The sequence below is a fragment of the Fringilla coelebs genome (genome assembly GCF_963513975.1).
Source record: "Fringilla coelebs genome assembly, chromosome: 8".
NCBI lineage: Eukaryota > Metazoa > Chordata > Aves > Passeriformes > Fringillidae > Fringilla > Fringilla coelebs.
The window spans coordinates 16000160-16018998 of NC_140066.1; the positions used below are offsets into that span (position 1 = coordinate 16000160).

Sequence of the window (18839 nt, forward strand, 5' to 3'; positions counted from 1 at the left end):
GCATTTGAAAATTCAGTTATAGTGTATCTTCTCTTACAGTAAGTTTTTTTGGTCACTAAAATGCAAAAATATTGGAAATTTAAATTCTCCATATACTCTCACTATTATTTAAAAAAAATTATTAAGAATTAAATAATGAATATTTTTATTCTCTTTGGCATTGACCAGCTTTTAGATAATCATACCAGCAACACGTTAAAAACCAGAATAAAATCAAAACTGAGTTTAGAGAAGAGATGATCACGCTATAATTCTGGGTTTTGCAATTTCACTTAACCAGTTAACACAGCAATCTGAACGTGAAAGATGTTTGTGGTCTGAATTATACAAAAAACCCTCACAAGCCCCCATCTTGCTCAGGTGTATCTCATCTCAAGCTCAAACTGCATGCACATGAAATACGCATTTCTTACCTCCGCTGGTTTTAAAGAGCCTCAGTGAAAGCAGTAAGTCCCCTCACCTCAAGTTTACAAGTGTTTAAGCAAAAAGATAACAGTGCACTGTCAAGTCCTTTCAAGTGGTTAAAAGCTTTAGACATTTTACACCTTTTACAACAGGTTTCAAAGAGCTGCCACCAAGGTGGCTGCTGCTCTAAGCACCCCCCCAGCTGGCAGCACTCCCAGCACTGACCACACACTCCCTTTGCCGGGGCTTTGGAACAGCGCCTCCACTTCAACAGCTTTGATGTTATGTCATTAAAATCAGACCAAAATCAGAAGTAAAACAGGATCTGCCAACAGCAGATTAGCTGAAGGCTCTCCTTCACACACTGTATACTTAAGGCAATAAAATTAATGCAATTCCACAAAATGGTTGGGTGGGTAGTACCTTTTGTTCCGATTCTGGTGCTATGTCTAGAGGACTGTGAGTAGAATACATATTAAAAATACAGTAAGAGAATGGAATAAAATCCCATTTTAAATTCTCGCTCTTTGTTTCAGAATATGCAGTTCTTGCTGTGGAGCCTGCAGCTTGAAGTTAAATAATTACTCTGACAGCTCAAACCCATCCCACGGCCATCTTTAATACATTCTCTAAGAGTTACTAAGACAATGTATCTTCTAGGCTATTAAAAGGTCCAATTAATAATTTCTAAATTTTAGGAAAATCTCAAGTTTAATGCAACATTGCATAACACAAAAATTAATATTTTCAAGACAGATCTTGTCGAATTCTATGTGCAGTAAAGATGCAGAAACCTTAGTTACCTTAGCTAAAAAGCAGCAATCCCAGGAGATTTTGCATGTTTTGTAGCAGAAGACTGCATCTTCTTCTAAAAAGAGTGCACCCCATCCTCTATTGGAAAGAAAGCACTACTGTGACAGAAATATGCAGCAGTAGGGAAAAAAAATCATTCTGCATATTCAAAACTCAAGTCTTCAAATACATGTGTCACTGCACACAGTCCCATCACTACTGCATTAGCACCACACTTCATCAATACCAGGAGTCAGTGCTGTTGAAACATTAACACCATTTTTTAACAAGTTGTAAAAATAAGAAAAGTGCCAAGAGAAGTCATGAGGGAAGTCATCTTCTGGACAATCATGTCTTACTGACTGCCCAAACTGCATTTACTGGAAATGAGCCCCAGGAGGACAGGAGGGCGCAGCCATCCTGTGCTGTCTCGGAAGTCTTGGCTCTACACTGGGTGAGAGGCAAGCTGAAGTGCTTTACAGGAGTTCAGATCACTTGAGCCTTCCAAGTCTGAGAGTTCAGTTCAGGGCTGTGGGTCCTCTGCTCAGTCTGTGCAGGAGGGTGAGCTTAGGAACAGGCAGCAAAAGGAAAAACGTTATTTCCTTGCTTTTTCCTTGCATGTATGTCTAGTACACACTGAGGAACAGTAATCACTGTCAGGAATATTATCAAGAAGAAAAACAGAGTAACCTGGCCTCATTAGCTCACTACACAGAAGAACCAAATAGGCGGTCTATGTCAGTCCGCCTATTCCTGCACAAATTGTCAAAGTAAGAAATCATTACAAGAGATGAATTTAACTCAATAACCAGTACTGTGAGAGTTCCTGGAAGCAATGAAATTTGAGCTGGAATATTAGAAAACATCTTTCCCTTAAAGGATGTTTTGATATCTCTTCTGTACCACCTATAATAAGGCTGTGGTAATCAAAGCAGATGACACAAGAAAACCTCTACTGAAAGTAAGGGAAGAAAAATTAATATATGCAATTTAGAGCAAGACTACAGAAGAACAGTGAGTCTGACATTTGGAATTTTTAAGCAAATGAAGTTTCAATCCTTTAGCAGCTGTTTTTACACCTTGTATGTCACATACATAAAATATTTTGGATTCTCCATTGGCTTTCATAACCATCCTTCTCTTTCCCCTCCAGCACTCCTCCTTCCCACTACCATGGAAGTGTTGTATCACACAACAGCCTCAGATAAGCATCTCAGGCTATAAAACCAAGCTCCCCAGAGGAACATAAGCCTTGTTCTTAACTGCCAGCCATAGCTATTATCAGAAGTTTTCTTCTATTTTACATCAAATAAGCACTGTGCCATACAAGAATGAATTGGCACTGTTTTCCAGGAGCTGTTTAACAATAGAGACTATTCTAATAGACCCTTTAAAGCCACATAGCAAAGTTGGGCTTTAATATACTATACACGCAAAGGAACATGAATGGAGGCAGGAGGCTCAATAAAACACTGCACTGGTACACGCACACAGTTTTAAAATACTGATGCAATCTGTTTACCACCCAGTTCAAGTATTGTGCAGTTTACTCATTTAACATCTCCAACAGCAGGATGCAAAATGAAATTATATACTGAAACTAACTTGAAATTTTTGATTTTAAATTTAAGCATATGTAAAGACTGCTCCATGAAAGAAATTAAAAGTATTTCTGCTATACCTTGGTATCTTAACTTCTGGAAATTTTATGCAGGACTGCCTGTTATCAAGAATTTAATGAGCTGATTTCTATACTGCTAATTTGCACTGGTGCTGTAATTCCAAATAATTGCATGAAGGGTGGACACGCAGAAAAACGAAGGAAAAAATACAGAGGGAGGAATCTGTAACAGAAATTCTGTAGCTAACCATAAATCATTCTTTTTGTACATCTGACTCAAGCTTTTATGTGTATGTGTATATATTACACAGAAGTGACAAAATAATTCTAGAGAAATCAAACTGCAATTTAAAGTAGTTTCTACAGAGGGAGCCAACAACTCAAGGAACTGGATTAAGAAAACATTCCAGATCAGTACAGAGTTCTTCCCAACCATCAAGTTCATTCCTTACAAGTTTCTCAAATATCAACAGCACATCATCCAGATTCTTACTCTACAGAATTCCCAAGTACTTAATGGAAGTTTAATTAAAGAAGTGCCTAATTACATGTCACAGAACAATCAGAGTCAATATATACAGAATTTTTTTTGCTTTGGGAAAAAGTGGCAACTTAAGAGACTAGTCATTCTAAATTACTATTTATTTATTTGATTTTGTAAAAGCAAGTATCAGTTGCATAGTAGAGATTTTTATTGAAGTTTTCAGACAAAACTCTACACCAGGAAACAGGTGAATATGATACTTGATTTAAAAAAAAATGAGGAAGAAATCTAACATAAAGTCATGCAAAGGTGGGAGCCGGAAGGTTTTTTCATGAATCTGGGCACCTTGTTATAACTGTCGTAACAGTTTTCCCCATTAATTTATTGCCAAATCATATTTCATAATATATATGAATCCACTCAAATGTAATTACAAGTGAGGCATATTATATCAAGTAACTCAACAGCTGTGACAGATTCATACATCACCTCACCCATATAAATCACATATATTGTCAGCATATTTTGAGAAGGCCAACAAAAGACTTAAAGCTTCATATTTCTGATATTTTGCTCTCTCTTCCCCCCCTACTTCCACAAACAACTTTCTACCCTCTCTTTTAGCTTTAGGGGGGAAAGAGGATGGATAAAAAGCAAAGGTATTTTAAAGAGACTTATGCCCAACAGGACAAATCCCAAACCCCACACATAGGGAAGATTTCTGCGAGTGTTACCGAAGATAAATTGCCCCCTCTAGTGGCACAGAACACTCAGCTGTTTCCAAAAGCATTAGATGGACAGCTGCATCCCTCTGGTGACCCAGAATTCATGTCTCCCTCCCTGCAAGCTGAACTACCAATGACACACGGTTGCACTTTAATTGTGCTTGGGGTCGAGTCCCTTAGCTCTTGTATTGAAGTACTGTGACAGACAGTGACTAACACGGGGTAGCCACCCCACCCCCAAATACGAGGAAACTGGTCTCAACATTCCTGTGACATGGTTCTAATCCCTTTGAGATCCTTGAGCTCTCTGACATACCCAGACTACTTCGAAACCCCTACTGTAGATTTCTGTACTCTCTCCCAAGCAATAGAGGCCCTCTGTAATCCCCAAACATCCCTATTATGACTCCAAGATTGACCCTTCCACCTAAATATCTATCTTGCCTAAGGCAAAACAGAAAATACACACACACCACCTCCTGCCAGATGTTACAGGTAAATCAAAACTCCATCAGTCACCCAAAGAGCTGTGCTCAAATTTAAGAGTCCCTCTCTCCCTTGTTCAGCTTCACTATGAAAAACAGCAAGTATGCAGGCAAGAATGAAATCCCTCTCAGCTAAATGAATCCCCCTCAGCCAACCTGCAGCAGAGCAACACATCTGCTCTCTCCCTTCTGACCAACACATCAAAAACTGACTGAAGAAAAAGAAAGCTGATATTTATCTTCTTCCTCACTTCATGGTCTTGATCTTTGAAAAAGAAAGCTTAAAAAATTACAAACACAATGCATATTCCACATTCCTTACTCTCTCCTTCAACTAACTATACAAAGCGTCCCATCACAGCCAAAACTGCTTAAACAAAAATTTATAAAACTGTTCAACAAGGAGTCAGTCAAAGCTGCACTAAAACAAGTGTTGCTTACAGACTCAGTACTGAATTCCACTACTGAATTCTGAACAATGTTTTTAAAACTCACAGTGACTATATTTCAGTTGCCTGAATTCGCTCAATTCAAGCTAATTGAGCTACCAAAATTTGGCTAACAGCCCCTAGCTTAGTAAAAGAAAACATTAGTAAGAAACCCCAGCTCCTCTGTCAATACTTACTCTACACAGTGAAGATGAACTCTGTATTAAAGTATTCCTACTTAAATATCAAGACAAGTTGCATCACACCCCATTGCTGGCTGCATCTAGCCTAAATTTATTCTCCTAAAAAACTTTTGATGTGGAACCATAGTAAAAAAAAAAAAAAATTCAGCCTAGGTAACAGCATACACAAGTCTATACTTGCTAATATGACCTTTAGTTAAAGCCAATCAGGCCAATTCTGAGAATTAAAAATAGAAACAACTCCTGTAAAAGGACCATACAAAGGGTCAGGAAAAATATTTTTGTCTCAGAGTTTGTATTTTTTTATTATTCTCAGAAGAAGAAAAAATATATGCAACATTGAGACCTCGCCCGGACCTTATTACATCCGAGTTTCCCTCGCAGTCGTGCAGGACTCAGAGCTGAGGAGGATTAGCTGGGTTAGGGAAGGTGGGAAACATCTGCAGGACATTCCTTGAGCCACAAAACATACTTCCCTTGTAAAACACCAATGCAAACAGAAGATACCACCTTTGTTATTCCCACTGCAGAAGAATGAACTCGTCACTGAAAACAAGCGTGTTGCTCATCTGATTCCCTACAACATGGGCATGGCTTGACATGATCACCAGTGCTGATGGCTCTAACTAATCTGCTAATTTTAATGGCAACAGGTTGAGCTGTAGGACAATATCCTCCACCCTTCATAAGGTACATTCAGAAATTGATTGCGGTGTGGAAGGAGTAGATGTTTGCAGCTAAATTCTGAAAAGAATGCACAAACTTAACAGCTTTAGTGCTAATAAATTCCTGTTAAACAAAAGAAGTGTACACAAAATGAAAAGACAAATTTAGAAGGCTGCTACAGTTGAAGTGAATTGAAAGCAGGGGGGAAAAAAAGGTTATCTTTCATACCTTAGCCCTTAAAATAGAAGTTAAGCACGATGCCATGCCTGTAAACCAATGCCACTCTTAGTGGCTGTACTTCTCTCTCTAGATAACTAAGACTCAAGGACTACAGGATCAGGCCAAGTCAGGGTAGCAGGCTCAGTTACCTTTGGAGGTAAGGAATTCTTTACTGAACAAAATTTACATTTTTATGAAGAACAGCTATACTGAAGTATCTCTGAGAAACTGAAGGACATGTGACAGTCAGATATATGACCATGATGGATTTTAGATGAAGAATGCCAAAAGAAGTCTTCTTTACTACTAGGGAAGACAATATAAAAGCTTCTGACATTTCAAAGACTGAAAGATAAATTATTTTAAGTAGGAGGATTTTGGAACTGAACAGTAATATGTAGAAGCTACTTTTTATTTGACTTAAAAACATTACAACAGGGACAACTCATCTATAAGTTAAATCAGAGAATTTAGTTTGAAGGACTAAAAGTGCTCCGAAGTTCAACAATGTGCAATCTGTTGTGTTCACATGGTCCAAGCAGAAGAGTACACAGCACTTGAAATGTTCCAAAGGTCTCTCCTGAAAACAACGTGACACTGACCTCCAGGAGTTTCTCCCTGGTCAAGTGTCCAGTGACATTCGAGATGACAAGATCAGTGGCAAAAGCATGTTCAACCTCTTTCATTATACCCAGCAACATATAAATCATCTCAGGAGCTAATGCAGTGTGTACAACAAAACACCAAAGAAGGGCTTCTGTTGGAGCTGATCCATGTAAATCTTGAGTTTTACTGAACTTTCTGTATTAAAAAAAAATTGATAAAGAACTAATAAAATTAGTTCAATCCTCCATTTAAGAAGTGACTATGCTGTAAACTTATCAATAACAAACATGCAATTAAGTAATATACAATATACCTATAATAAAAAGCGAAAAGATAAGTACTTCAAATGAAATATCTCACATCAAAAGGCTCAGTTTAATCAGTATCTATTGAACAAATAAAGCTTGTGTACACAGTACAACTTGTACTATCCAAAATACAGACCTGTGTGTGATTTACCTTGTGTTTAACCCCTCTGCATTTTTTCTGCAGTACTTTTAATATTTCTAGCCCATAGCACTCAAAGTGGGTTAATGGGTTAATCAAAGCTATGCTGTCCTCAAGTGTTCTATCACTAGAGAGTGGGCTCTGCATAAAACCAATCTTATCATTCATCAAAGGAAACTGATGCCACCTGTCTCTTGCCTGGAGCTCAAGCAGTTTTAATGTCACAGGTACATTACCATGATGTACCAACTAAAGCTAAATGTCTTTTTCCATCCTCTGAAAGAACATGGGACATTTAGTTAGTAATTCAATCACTAAGGCTTTTGAGAAAAAATCTTTTCCAGAGGAATTAAATCCATGTTACCAGAATACATTTTTACTGTTTGAAATCTTCGACCTTTCTAAAAACATCCAAAATTTAATATGGGAAACTTGACAGCTATCTGAAACCAGTACATTATCTTACATGAGGATAAACTCCATAAGTCTTCTGGGTGTATCATGAAATAATGCAAAACAATGCTAATGTAATAATGGAAACAGTCAGTTATGTGCAAGAGCCAAAAGTTAAAATAGTAAGGAAAAAAAGGGGTGTTATTTTTATATCTAAGCGTGTAGATGAACACAAAATGGACCAAATTCCCCAGTATCTCTACCCTGAAACCAAGAAATGTGAAAGTAATCCTAGCAATCTGTATCTAATTTGGAAATGAACATAGGCATTTAGGATGAACATTTAAATGGGGTATTTAAATTGCATTAGTACCAAATGCAGTTAATTAAAGAATTTTTAAAAGAAATTAATGAAAAAACATTCTTAAATCTCTTTTTGTAACAATTAGTCTTCAGACAAATTTTGCAATTTACAGCAGACTAAATACTAAAGAGCAAGAGCTAACATTTTTGCTTCAGGTATTTAACAGTAAAACATGTATATACATCAGAAAGTATATAGGTAACATGCATGTATATCATCACAAAAAAGCTTACAGTTCTTTGTGCTTCTCCTCTGCCAAAATTTGGTCATTTGGCTTCAGCCCATACCTTGGGGGGAAAAAAAGAAAGAAAAAACACAAAGTGGTTACTCACATGAGAATATGACCATAAAATGAAGTTTTACAGTTTAAAATTCTTAAATTATGTGTTTGTTGATTCAGATACCACAGGTATTGCAAAGACAAAACTTTCTAAAAATTTATCTGTTTATCAAAGTAAACTTAACATCACACAAATTTTTGCTTTATATCTTGGCTTCAAACTCCACTGCATGCTTTGGCTGACACTATCTACCAAAATTCACTGCACTTCATACCATGAACCATACATGCATCTTACAATTTGAATCTGCCAAAACATGAAAGGGAGGATTACAGACAATAGAAACACTAAATGTGGCTGTAGTATTTCTCCCCATACCAAATAAAACTAATAAAATAAATACCAAAATAATTCTGTAGGAAAAAATATACTTTAACAACAGGCTATTTAGGGAAACTTTTGCAGTCCATACAGGCAACTTCTGATAAATCCAAGTGCTTGAGAGAAAGAAACTTTCTTTGCTAGCTTAACCTAATAGCTGATTTAACAGAATAGGTTGCCAGCACTGCCTGATCAGAGGGAAAAGAGAATGGAGTCTTTGCCAGGACAGCCTACTGCCAGCCAGGCTGCAGCCTGCACTGTCACTCAATGGGGAAAACCTTAAAGGAGTGACCTCACTTTTGTTCTGCATCGGAGTAAACTCTTCTGACATCTCAAAATAAATTGCTAAAGTATTCTGTGGGGTTTGGTTTTTTTCTCTTGCATTTGGTGGGTTTTTTGGTTGATTGGTTTGTAAGACAATCGTTCATAATGTAAGCAGCTAGAAGTCAAGTGTCCATCGGACAACTCTGCAAGCAGCTATCTGCTCACACTGCTGAAGGTTCCCACTGTCCCTTTGTCCTCTGTGCTTGTTCCTTGCTCTAGACAACTGCAGAACCATAAGTTATTCCTCCTGAGGGAAGATTCTGGTCACCAACAACTACACTCAATCTATCTTGCAGAACTATTTTTGTTTATAACAAATAGGCAAAATATCCTTTCTCTATTTCTTACAGTATTTTCTGATGATACTCTCTGAAACTCATATTTTCAGCATCCATTGAAAATGCAATACTGGACCAATGCAGGACACCTTCTCAAGCTCACTAGTGCTCACTGCACTCAGACATACAAGACAGTGACGGACTGATTTTTATTGTTTACAAACACAGAAACTTCCCCAGGTTATTTGCTACACTATCATGATGACTTGAATCCATTTATCCACTTTGCTGCTAAATCCTAGGTGCAGACACTCCTGATCAGGATACAGTGGTTCATCCATGTTCTCTTTCCAAGTACAGGGCTCACGTTTGACACAGGGTAGGCAGGGTTTCCTGCACAGATTCAGGTCACTTGTTTAAATTGCCCAATCTTCTTCATACTTTACCATCCTGTCACTCTTTAAGACACCACTTTTACTGTTACAATCTTACATTTACTTCCAACTTAATGTTTTCTGTAATCAACAGTATCAGGCTTTTTCTTACATGAAAAAGGGTCTAGCCCAATACCAGTCTCTTCATAATGCTGCTACACCACCCCGATATCTCCATTTGTCATATCTTAATATGAATTTCACTGATAGCAAATACTCATGTATCAGAGAAAATGCAGTGAGTTACCAGGAAATTCTAAAAGGAACATCTTTCAGAAGTGAAAGGACACTATCTCTTACAAAACTTGCAATCTGACTTAAAATGAAATCAGGTCTTCCTCCAAAGGATTCATCTGTCATAGATAGATATACTAATATGCACTCCATTTTGCAAATGGAGATCATTTTGCCCATTAACAAATATGCCCACAGAAAGTCACAGACATTTTTCATTAAAAATTAAGCTGTGTGCTTTTCCTCTACCAGTACTCAGACTACTTCAGCTTCAGTTGTATACAAAGTTCTCTGCTGAGAAACAAAATCTATCTTCGAGCTTTCAAAGCTTCCAGAATATTTGTTACTCCATCTTTTTTTAACCACAATTTTACCCCCACAGTTATTTATAGGGGAAAAAACCCAAGCAAATAAAACCTGTCTTACTCAGCCTAGTAAGTCAGCTCCTACAGAAATCATGTAACATAAGGGGAATGCTGTTCAACAGATGTGTGATTTTGGGCTATGTTACTGACATACCACAGAGGGGCTGGGAGGGACACAATTGCTACCCCTAAGGTTTGCAGAATGGCTCCTTTGGTGGGCCTCAGCTTACACAATCTTTTTCACCACCACCACCACCTTTTTTTACTGTGAAAATAGTTTTCTTAAAATATTCTTCCTTGATCCCTAAAGACATTGCTTTGATTGCAAGTTGCCAAAAAAAACTTCCCACAAGGGGACATGCTTGTAGAGTTCAAATTTTTATGAGTACTTTATGCATTAAGACATATATTATATTTCATACACAGCTGCTGAACTATTTAATAAATTTAAATGTGCACCTAGCAGAGCGAGCATCTTACGTAATATTTTCCCAACATGTGCTTCATAGGCAAGATTGATAAGCACCAGTTGGGTTTTCCTAACTAATGAAGGTTAGATTTGTCAGAATTTCTCTAAAGAACATTTAGGAGCTAACAATACTAAGTGCAAAATTAAAGCCAAAGATAAGCAGTCAAAAAATTTAAAATAAGGACATCTAAACCCTCTAAGCAATGAGAACAACCAATTGTGTATGTATTACAGATTTAATTGCCTGATAATAAACTACTGAGTAGAAGATAGCCATATATGCTATGGAAGTAAGCAAAGGAGTGATCACAACTTCGAATTTCAGCATGGAAAAAAAGGAAGTTCAACACATCCTAGAACACAAAATAATTATTATTCTTTTCAACTATCCAGTCACAAACTGCAATAGTTTCAAAACTTTAATAGTCTCTTCATCACTGCCTGTGGTCCTATTTAAAAAAAGGAGGCTTAAGAGTAAAAACATGCAAAAGGGTCTACAGCCTGACTAGGTAAGTGTCAGAACACGCTGCAGTGCCTTTCAAAAATGATACATTTCAGCCTTTTGATTTGTCCTTCACAAACATTTAATCTATTGGAAGAGTAGCCAATGTTCCAGACACCCCTTCAGAATGGCAGCTGTCCATGAAGCTGGGCAGCCAAGGGTGCTGCAGCAATTACCACAGCACAGCTGCCCCTGCGCACGGGGCTGTGCAGCTGCCACTGCCCGTACGGCACCCGGCCTCTGAGCATCACAGCTGATGGCTTCTGACAGCCCCACGCACCACTGCACCCTGGGCAAGACTGCCAGGTCTGAGAGCTGCTTCTGCCCCAGCCTCAGCTCCTCGTGAACTTTCTTAAGCCATAGCAGCCTGGTTTAACCTCTGGATGTCATTGTAACGTGGCCGCTCCAACATACCCTATTCTAACCAAAGCCAAGTGTCCCAGGTACAGATAGGGTGCTAACAGAAACTACAATTCTAACATCCATCTCTAATGACAGTTTAAATTGTAAGTTTCACCGTGCTACACAATAACTTTTCCAGTGTCAAGAGAATTCTTTTAGATGGTATTCTTTCTGACACTACAAAAAGACATGTTTACACATTTAACTTACCAGGACAAATGAGCAACCTCATGTGTCTGTAATTAATCAATAAACAAAGGTACAACTAATTATAAATTCACAGCTATAGAAATCTCAGATATTTTTCTTCTCCACAAGCCTGGAAATAAAGTAACAGACCCAGACTAAAACATTATTGCAGGCATTCTGAGGACATGATATTGGCGAGTCTGATGGTAATGAGGAAATTTGCTCTAAGTACACCTAAATATACTCTATGAAAAAAATGCCACGGCCACTTGGAAGAGACCTATTCCAACAGCTACAAGTACAACTCTGACAATACATTCTATTTGGTTACAGTGGTAAAAAAGGTGGTATATTCTTCACTTCTTTATGTACATTGAAGAACTTCCCTAGCATTCACCTGCAAGTTTATCATCTCAATTTGAATTTTTGCCAAAATGTATCATTTTTATTATATGCCTGGTTTTCAATTTTTAAGCATACCAGAACTTCCAAGTTCAATTTCTGTAATGTATTTTAATGATCCTTCTAAAAGAGTAGTCCTACAACTCCAGGATTTTTTATTTCCCAGCTTCTCATACAAGACAGAATGAAAATTCATGTACTTGTACAGTAGTGTGCATTTTTACAGAAGTATTTTTAATGTAACAAACAGCCATAAGGCACAGTTCCTTCCAGGCAGCATCCAATTTCACAAACCCTTAACAAAATTAAAAAGAAAACACAGCCTGCATGAAATATGCACTGCTGATAACTCCAAAAATGTATCAAATTCACATCTTCTCTATCAAAAACATCCCGAAAAGATGGTAAAATTCACCTGTCCAAAAGCCCAAAATGAAACTGGTGATGAGCAAACAGGTTTAAAAAATGGCAATAGAGCTTCACAGCTTTAAAATTAAGTCAACTTTCAAAGTTTTTTACTTGAATCCATCACTCTAAAAAAGTAAATAATTAATAATTGCACAGATATCAAAATGAAAATCAGTACACACACATATATACACTGCTTGGACCAGAAGAGCCAAGATGAAATGCACACCAGGATGTATGAAAAACTGCATATGTATGATAGTAATATTCTGACCACTATTTTCAAGAGTACTTGTGAAGAACAAGACACTAGAGATAAAAAGTATTTTTCTAAGCATTAACCATCAATCTGAGTAGTCAGCAAAAAAACCCCTATATTTAAACTATGTCCATGACAGAAAGCTGAGACAGTAAAGCATTCCAGGAAGCCCTAAATATATATGTGCACAGACATTCCTCTCCTTTGGTTGATGTACAAATAAATACAAACTTCTTGCCTCGGTACACAGCTCTGACTAACCTTGCTCACCTTTAAATGCACTTGGGCTTTGCTATTCCATAAGCTTATTGCATTTGACATGCTTTGCTGCACTTACTGCTTTAAGTATTCCCCAGATTGATTAAAAATTCAATACATGAAAGGGCAGATTTCCAACATGTTCTTTGAACTTTGCAGAAAAGTCATCAAAAAAAGGAACAGAATGTGATTTCTCCATCAGACAACTAACACCCATTGGTTGCATTAACTGGACAAGACAAGTCGATTTTATTTATACTAGGCTATGCTTCATCAATAAAAGAAGATACCTGTTAAGACAGAGCTCAGCAGAAGCATTTCTTCATAAATTTTCAAAGAAGTCATTAAGGAACCTTAAGGATTTCCCTACAGTCTTACAATTTTAGATTAATTTAAGGAAGGTTGCATAAGAATGATTCAGCAATTGTGTTACTTCAAGTTCCAAGTGATGCTAAGGCTACCTTTACTAGTCTAAAAAAAAAAAAAAACCCAGTTCTTTCTTTTTTCTTTTTCATAATTATTAATCTTGTCAAAACTAGAACAAAGCGTCTTTGGGGCATTGTATTCACGTGTCCTTTTTAAGAGTATACTGACTGATTTCTATGCAGTTCTCACATCCCACAAGATCATCAGCCATGTGTGAACCTGCTGCATCAGGGCATCCTCATGAGCATTTACAAGCCAACGCGCACAGCGAGCCCAGCTCACAAAATATTTCTAACGCCTCAGATTTATGGGGGATGGGTACAGAAGGTCAGCCTGTTTCTCAAGTTCCATCTGCAATTTATCAGACAGAATAAGTAATGCTGCCATAAGTGCTAACTCCATTTCTTCTGACTTGATCTATACAGAGATCAAAAAGCACTAAGGAAACTGCTTTTCCTAGAGTAGTAAAACAGCACTTGAAGTATTTCTGCATTTTTGACAAGGCTACAGCTGCTTAGAAATTTCAGTTAAATCTAACCTAGCCTTGCTCTTCCCACTAGCCCAATAATCTTTCCCACGCACACAAAAACAGTGTATCATGACTTCTATGTGTTTGGATCGTTACTTTGAGCTTGCTAAACCAATTCAAGGGATGTGAATTTTCTAAATCCAGACAAAAACAAAAAAATCCACAACCCAGACCACACCTGGTATGTAAGTTTAGCAGCCCAGTTCATCATGGAACAGATGAAACCAGCTAAACCAAATTAAAGTTTTCTGCAACCGGCAGATACAAGGACCTTAGTCCAAATATTTAAGGCATGTTTTTTTCCTCCATTAAAAAAAAAGACAGAACCAAACAGTAAAAGCCTTTGATTCATATTCTGAAAGTCTCACTGTCTTGCCTGACTTGCACTGTTTTTACTCCAGCAGTTTAATACATTTACTTTTTTTTCCCCCCTGTAGATTCCACTGTTGTTTAATCTCCCAGTTTCACCATCTGAAACGTACTGTCTCCATCCCCTCAAAGTTTCTTCCCTTCTTTAGCTTCTCTCCTATTCTATAACAGGGCAGCTGGTCCTCCCTGTCTTTTCACATTCCTTCTTGGCCTCAAGTTGACAGCAAACCAGAGACCTTTTCTACACTAATCTCTGGGTTCAGTGACAGCTCATCATTATTCACTGTTACTTAAGGATGATCTTGTAAAGGGTTAAATCATTTTAGAAAAATTCCTTACTGAATAGACACTGCTTTGTTGACAAACATAAAAGGCCAGATTGCCATCCCTGAAAAACTGAAAGATTAAAGACAGACTGTACAATAGCAATACAACCCTAAAGAAAGGCTGCTTCCACTACTACAATACAGAAACAGGAACAAGCAAACAAACAAAACAAAAATTAGCAAGAATTCCCCAGCGTGAGCTGTCAGCATCACTAATTATTTAATTTTCTTCAATTTTCAGACAGAAAAACTTGTAGCTAAAGTGTTTCTTCGTAGGTACTATTAAAGCACACACCAGTAGTAGTGGGAAGGAGACTTGAAAAAATAGCAACAGAAGGTTAAGATACTTCTATCTTAAATTCTATAGAATGTAGAAAACAAATTACTTCAGAAAAAATAAATTACTTCATATTTAATAGGAAATAAATTACTTCATGGTTATCAGTGACAAAGAATCAAGTCTGGTTTGGGAAAGGGCATGTACATTGACCGGCAGAGAATGACACTGCTTAACAAAACAAAAGCATCTGCTTAGGGAAAAAATTAACTGCAACTCAAACCACAGGTACTGGGCACTTCATTTAAAAAAATTCCAGACTTTAAACCTTGCTGTGGGAATAGATATGTCAGAGCTGAGAGAATGAAGGACCACCTTGGAGAACACATGGAGCAAATTTCTAGTGTTTTCCTTTTTACTCAGTTCCTGTCCACTATTATGACTGGAGTCATATTTGGCTGCATGACTCCCTATACAAACTTCACTTCTTCAGAAAAAAAAGTTGGAATTTCTGAGTGAAAGGGATTCAAAAAATATTAGCAGAATTTTTTTTAACACATTACTTATTATGAAAGATGGATTATGGATTTAAATGTCAACACAGAATTAGCTTAAAATGACACTACTGAAACCTAAAAGAAAAAAAAATACAGTTATTCATGTAATAAATTAAAGCATAAATTTTGTTTCCCGCACTTAACACATGGATATGATCACTACTTTGAATATAAAAATTACCAGGTCCGGTTTTTCTGATGTTTTTTTTTTTCACCCTTGGTCAATATTTTCCTAGATGTTTCTGAATTATTCTGTTTAATATGGTAAGACGCCCCACTGATAATATGGTTAGAAATCAGGACTTTAATCAGCTATTAATATTGTAAGACAGATTTAAAGGGCTTTTGAAATTGAAGTCAAAACAATAATAGGTTTAAATGATTAAAAGGGATTAAGAAAGCCAGGAAAGTTCAAAGCCTGTTAATCACCAGACTGTGAAAAACTATGATCATTTAATAGGGTCAGCCCTATCACTCTGGACTTAAGCATATAGAAGTGGCCTTGTCAAAAGAGTTCCCTTAACTACAAACTAGGGAGCTAAAAATTTAAGACAGCTAAGCACTTGCTGTATGGAGATATAGATGTTTTAAAAATTATGACCAAAACCCATTTTTCTGACCACAAGTACCTTTTTAAAAACTGTACACACTCTGTACTTTTTTTTAAAATTGGTACTCTGAATTCTAAACTCATTACACCAGTGGAAATACATTTTGTTGACCTTTAGTAACTTTATCAAGGAATAAAATATTAATTCAATTTGTGCAGAACTATAGGTATTCTCCTTACAGACTAAACTCTCAACATACTCCATTACTATTATTCCTTTGAGCCTCAAATATTTAAGTCACTTCTTTAGTTTTCCTAGCTCTTCTTTCATTGTTCCTGTTCTGAAATGACCATCTAACATTTACATACATATTTTCTTCAACCAGAAATAAACACTCATTTGCAGTTTAATTCATTTTGATTATAAAGACAAACCAGTTTCCGCAATCATGTCTTAAAGTTTTACTTGCATAAAACTTACTGAAAAACCCCAACTAAAGTAACATGTACATAATCTAAATTGAAGGGCTCCTTTTCTTTTCCTAGTTACCCACAATTATTTGCTATTATCACTTTAAAATTTATTGTTTGGACCAACTTGCGCTAGTTCTACAACAAATCCTGTCACCATTAGTACTGAAAATCCCCAAATACTTTCCCGGCCCCTGAGGAGCCTTGCTTTGAGAATTTTATATATATTCACACATGTATAGATCTAATTCAGAGAAGGCATAGTAGTGTGGTTGTTCATGTGACCCTCAGACTGATATATTTCTTCTAAATATTGATGATTTCTTCTAAATAAAGTTCCCTAAAGTACTCTGGATACACTCACAAACACAGTAACATTACACTAAAAACCATGCTGGGCTCCATTAACACAAAGTGCATTTCATAACTGAATTACAACTCTGTCCCCAAACTAGATCTGTTCTATCTCTATCTCCAAAAAGAACAAATGAAAACAGAATCTCTAAAATACAATTATTTTAGTGTCTCTAGTACAAAGAAATAAATGTCACGTCAATAAAAATCTATTAAGACAGAGAAAAAGACATTTATTCGTCAGCGAAGACCTCACAAATCACAGCATCAGCCCAGAATATTACCTTCAAGCAACAAAGCCTCCAAAAGGAAGGAACTGAAAGTTCTGAAACTGTATTAAATCTTGATTGCTATTAAATATTTAACTTCAAAATGCTAAGAATTTACCTTGTCATCATTCATAGGGAAACAGAAAAAGACTGGTGTATCCTATTTAATAAAATCCACATTGTTCCCATTTAGAAATTATAAGGAAACTAACAGTAAGACTTACACACCAGTTAAAACCTCTCTTATTTCTTAAAAAAATATAGTTTAAAATGTATTCAGTTTTCCTGTAAGACAACTTTATCAATGTGCTTCTGCTTGTGACAAACTAGGCTGAAGTACTAATTTCACATTATTGCTGCAACCTAAATGAGTCTTAGTGCTGTCTAAAAGCTACGTCTCATCACCTGTCTCTGCACCCAAGGGCTTAATACAGGGCAGTCCAGCTTACAGAAACTTAAATAGAAAATTGTCAGGGAATTCATGTACCCTAATTTGCCTTCTCCACAAATTATTTTTAACACTGTTTAGAGCAAACAGAAAGCTACAGACAAATGTTACAGCTACTGTGACATTTCAGCCATGCTTAAAGAACATATCCAAGCCAATACAGTCATCAGCTTTCTAGGAAAAAGTAGCATGGGGAAAATGGCAGAGAAAGCTTTTTTACTGCACTGAAAATTTTGATATTATCCTGAAAAATGAATGAGCAATACCACGATGGAGATTTAGGGACATCTTCTTGAGAGATTAAGCCATTGCTCTGCTGCCACTGGGGCATTCCAAGAACTGCAATTACTCTTTCTGGGAAGAATTGTTCCTCCCTTTTGCCTCAAGACATGGCCACTGCTCAGTATATATTAATTCTTCACCTGCAGCATCAAGTCCAGACATGCAAGGGTCTGGCAGAGGAATGACTGAGGTATTTGGACAGTTCCTGTCACTTTAGGCCTAGGTGAGTGTTTTGTCTCAGGACTTGTTGTAGAATTACATACAGAACTTGACACGTCCTGACAATTCTGTTTAGAGCTTTGGCTGTTGTTTAACACTTCCACATATAACATCACAATATAACATCACAAGCACATTTCAAAACAGCTTCAGCGAAACACATCAGAAGATAATCTGGCAAAAATGGGAGTTACTGCAATCATATTTGGGGAAAGATCTTTGATCTCTTGTCTACATAGTAACTATACAAAATAAATTGTCAGGAGACGTCAGATTCTGGAACAATTTGTTGCTTTTGCTGGGAAATATGAATGGCAGAAATCAGAAGATTCACATTTGTAACTGCAGTTCTCATGCTGACGCAGACCAGTATGCTAGCCTGAAGCCACATAGGACACCAGGCTAAACTTAATATTCACAGGTGAGACTGCATGCAGCCTTTACTTGGAGTGGTCTGGAAGTGAATTTGGGTATAGTTTCATATCTAAAGGAGGAAGTTGACTGTACACTTCCAGATTACAGTGACAGCCTAATGTTGCAGTAATCTTTATTGCCTACCTTCCTACCAGTGGGAAGTTCCTGTTATTAAAAAGAATAAAACCCAGCCTCAAGATTGAAGAAATAAATAGATTCAATAATACAAGAACTGAAAAAATGTTCCTGGTAATGTTTGTATTTCTGTGGCTTCATCCTACTGTTCACATGTTATAGCTTGTCACGTTAGACAGTCATTTGCTC

At 36.9% G+C, this 18839-nt stretch overlaps 1 protein-coding gene across 2 annotated transcripts in view; it reads right to left on the reverse strand.

Moving 5' to 3' along the window:
* The window catches only part of ADK (adenosine kinase), a 263640-nt gene that overhangs the window by 221844 nt on the left and 22957 nt on the right, over window positions 1-18839 (reverse strand). For both annotated transcript variants that reach the window (XM_084210310.1, XM_084210311.1), the window contains exon 3: window positions 8072-8125. In XM_084210310.1, the coding sequence (XP_084066436.1) occupies window positions 8072-8125 (54 nt within the window). The remainder of the gene's footprint in view (window positions 1-8071; window positions 8126-18839) is intronic.